The 2,859-nt window shown below is 35.2% G+C and overlaps 1 protein-coding gene across 2 annotated transcripts in view; it reads left to right on the top strand.

Moving 5' to 3' along the window:
• The window catches only part of LOC107653729 (kinase suppressor of Ras 1-like), a 35,167-nt gene extending 33,333 nt beyond the window's left edge, over positions 1 to 1,834 (top strand). Inside the window, exon 20 of one of the 2 annotated variants that reach the window (XM_016440535.1) lies at positions 1,051 to 1,834. In XM_016440535.1, coding sequence (XP_016296021.1) covers positions 1,051 to 1,057 — 7 coding nt within the window. In that variant the 3' untranslated portion in view covers positions 1,058 to 1,834. Of the gene's footprint in view, positions 1 to 797 lie in introns of both variants that reach the window. The other variant, XM_016440534.1, reaches the window with a different exon arrangement.
• Positions 1,835 to 2,859: the final 1,025 nt, after the last annotated feature.

Here is a 2,859-nt window from a genome sequence, read left to right as displayed (position 1 = left end):
ACCGAAAGACCCGTACCGAAACGGTTCGGTACGAATACGTGTACCGTTACACCCCTAATATATATATATATAAATAATTAGTAGTAGTAGTATTTAATATAAATAATATTAATAATTATTGGTGCTGTATTAACATAACAACAATACTTATTTATTAATTCTTTAATAATAATTGTTTATTATTTATATATTTATTTTATATATTGTAATATTTATATAATTAATAACTGCAAAATAATAATAATAATAATTCTTATTCTTCTTACTGTTATTATTATTAATTGTTTTTGGTTTTTTTTACCTTTTTGAGGTGTTTCTAGTAGTGTTTGCTAGTAATGAACATTTCCGCTTTTTCTAAAACTACATACTACATATGTAGAATAGAATTATTTCTTCAGCTTGGTCAAGTTTTAGAAGATCTCTTTGTCTGTTTGCACTCTTAACTTCCTTTCAAAACATTCATTATTAATCCTGAGGGTGCATTAAGTAATTGAATTCCAAAAATTTAAATGATGCTGTCTTAGACTCTAGTCATATCTGTGATCTGTTGTATTGTGTATATAAAGGTGGTCCTTCTCATTTCACTCATCACTGTAGCTTCCATCTTGAGAGCACATGACCAGTTAAATACTAGGTACTTTATGACAAACAAAAATTACTTGGTGCACCTTTAACAAATTCTTTCCTACTGCTAATTTCCTCTCCAACTGTAAATTCATAACTGTAGAACTATCGATTTTGCTCTCTAATCTGCTGCTCTTTCTGTTTTTGTCTATGGTTATTTCTTGTCATTGTAGGTTGTAACCGCGTGCCTGAAACATGAGCAATGCAAAACACAATTCCTGGCTCTGCTTTGCATGCCTGCTGAAAGCCTGACCTCTTCTGGACTTACAAACTAACATCGCCTGCTCTTCTGTCTCTAATGTTCTTTGGTTCTGTGGGTGTTGGGATGGGGGACTGCTGTGGCGATGTGTAAAACGAAATGCTTTGCCTTTTTTATTCCTATTATTATTTTCGGAGTGTGCGACTGGTTCTCCCTTTCCGCTCCAGTTCGTGACATCACGTGACGCATTTTTCCCACTGGATTTGCAGGATTCAATGACACTACGATGAAGATGTTCTCTTTCTCTCCCTCTCCCTCTCCTGTGGTCTTGGTGCCTCTTAGTCCTGTGTAACATGCGCTGATTCTGTCTCTGATTGGCTCGTCTGGTTCATGCTAACACACCTTTAGTTGTCACTCTTCTTCCATGGTGTCCGATAGTAGACGTTTTGTTTCACAAATGATAATATTCTTGATGGAAATTTATTGAGCTGCGAGGGTCTAACAACATTTGGTGTGTGAGTCACATAGGGGCCCTTTCTGAGCACAGATTGCGAAAATGAGCCAAAGAGAAGCATGTGCGTCTTCTCACCCGACTACAGGGCCTGATTTTCAACGAAGAAGATGCTGAACATTTGTATTAAAGCGAGATTTCGATGAACCCAGCAGAACAATGTTCCATAAGTTGTGTAAACATGAACTCTCATGCGTGTTTGTGTGTAACGTGCGTGTTTGTAACATTGTGTATGTTTGTGGAAGGGTGTGTGTTTGTTTGTTCTGTGAAAGACTGGACTTTGTGGTTTGGAAATATCAATGACGATGTAAAATATTTATGTATAAATATGGTTTATTTATTGTACAGTCAATGAACAGAATTCTTTTAATATTTATATGGACATTTTATATAAATATAAATATATATATATACATATACTGTACATTATGACATTTTAAATAGGTACTGCTGTGCTATCCCAGATGTAAATATTCTTTATATTTTTTCATGTAAAAAAACAAAACAAAAAAACATGGAAGACTTTTATAGAATGGGTCGATACATGTCATGTACAGTCATATTTTTGTATTGCATGTGGCTACTGTACACTGTCTGTTCTCATCCTTGAAAGACAATAAAATCGAGCTTGTCACGTGACTGTGGCCAAATCTATACACGTTAGAATCTGAAAAGGATCTCAGGGATTTGCAGAGATTTGTGACGTGACGTCAGACAGAATTAAACGTGTTTATGATGATATTACAGTATGAATTGTTTCTCATATTGCACAGAACATGCATAAACCTGAAGTACACAAGTGTGTGTTTCAACATATTATTAAATTAATCATTAAATGAATGTTCCGGATTGAGGGGTGTAACCAAATAGTTATTGAAAAACCTGTATTAGTCGACCACTCATCTGAACATTTTGAACGAATATAGGCTACAACAGACTTCTAAGCACATGATTGTATGTAATTATGAATAAAGTCCCTCTCATTGAGCACAATTCTGTTTGATGTTATAATGATGGAAAAGACTCCTGTCTTGTAGATGTAAGACTTCATTTGCGAAAAAAAAAAAAAACATGAGAGTTCAGAATAATGGTTTCTCTCAGGGGTTATACATGACTGTAGAGGTCAGTGTTACACTGTCTCACTGAAGAAAGTCCAACCCATAACTGGAAAAGGTGTCCGTTGTATCAATACACAGTTTCACACAACTTCACCAGCACAGTGAGGCCCTTGATACCACTTTTTTTCCCCTTTAAAAATAATTTTCCTCTTTCAAAGCTGTAACTAACTATGCATTCAGAGGTTCAGGAAACTATATGTAACTCTTGAGTGATGCAGGCCCCTCAGTGTCTGTGGAAGACAACACCCTGCTGTTTAATGTACTGATTATAATGAATGTTTTTTTTATATATATCAAGAAATATGGCCTATCATTAAAGAACAGTGAAGTTTGCATGGTTATATCACAGCATTCAACTGTAAGAGAGCAAATGAACTGCCCAAAACCACTCTGAATCCAGCATCATG

The sequence above is a fragment of the Sinocyclocheilus anshuiensis genome, unplaced genomic scaffold (genome assembly GCF_001515605.1).
Source record: "Sinocyclocheilus anshuiensis isolate Anshui unplaced genomic scaffold, SAMN03320099.WGS_v1.1 scaffold315, whole genome shotgun sequence".
NCBI classification, from domain to species: domain Eukaryota; kingdom Metazoa; phylum Chordata; class Actinopteri; order Cypriniformes; family Cyprinidae; genus Sinocyclocheilus; species Sinocyclocheilus anshuiensis.
The sequence above is the reverse complement of the archived record's forward strand: the minus strand, read 5'-3'. Positions and strand labels throughout refer to the sequence as shown.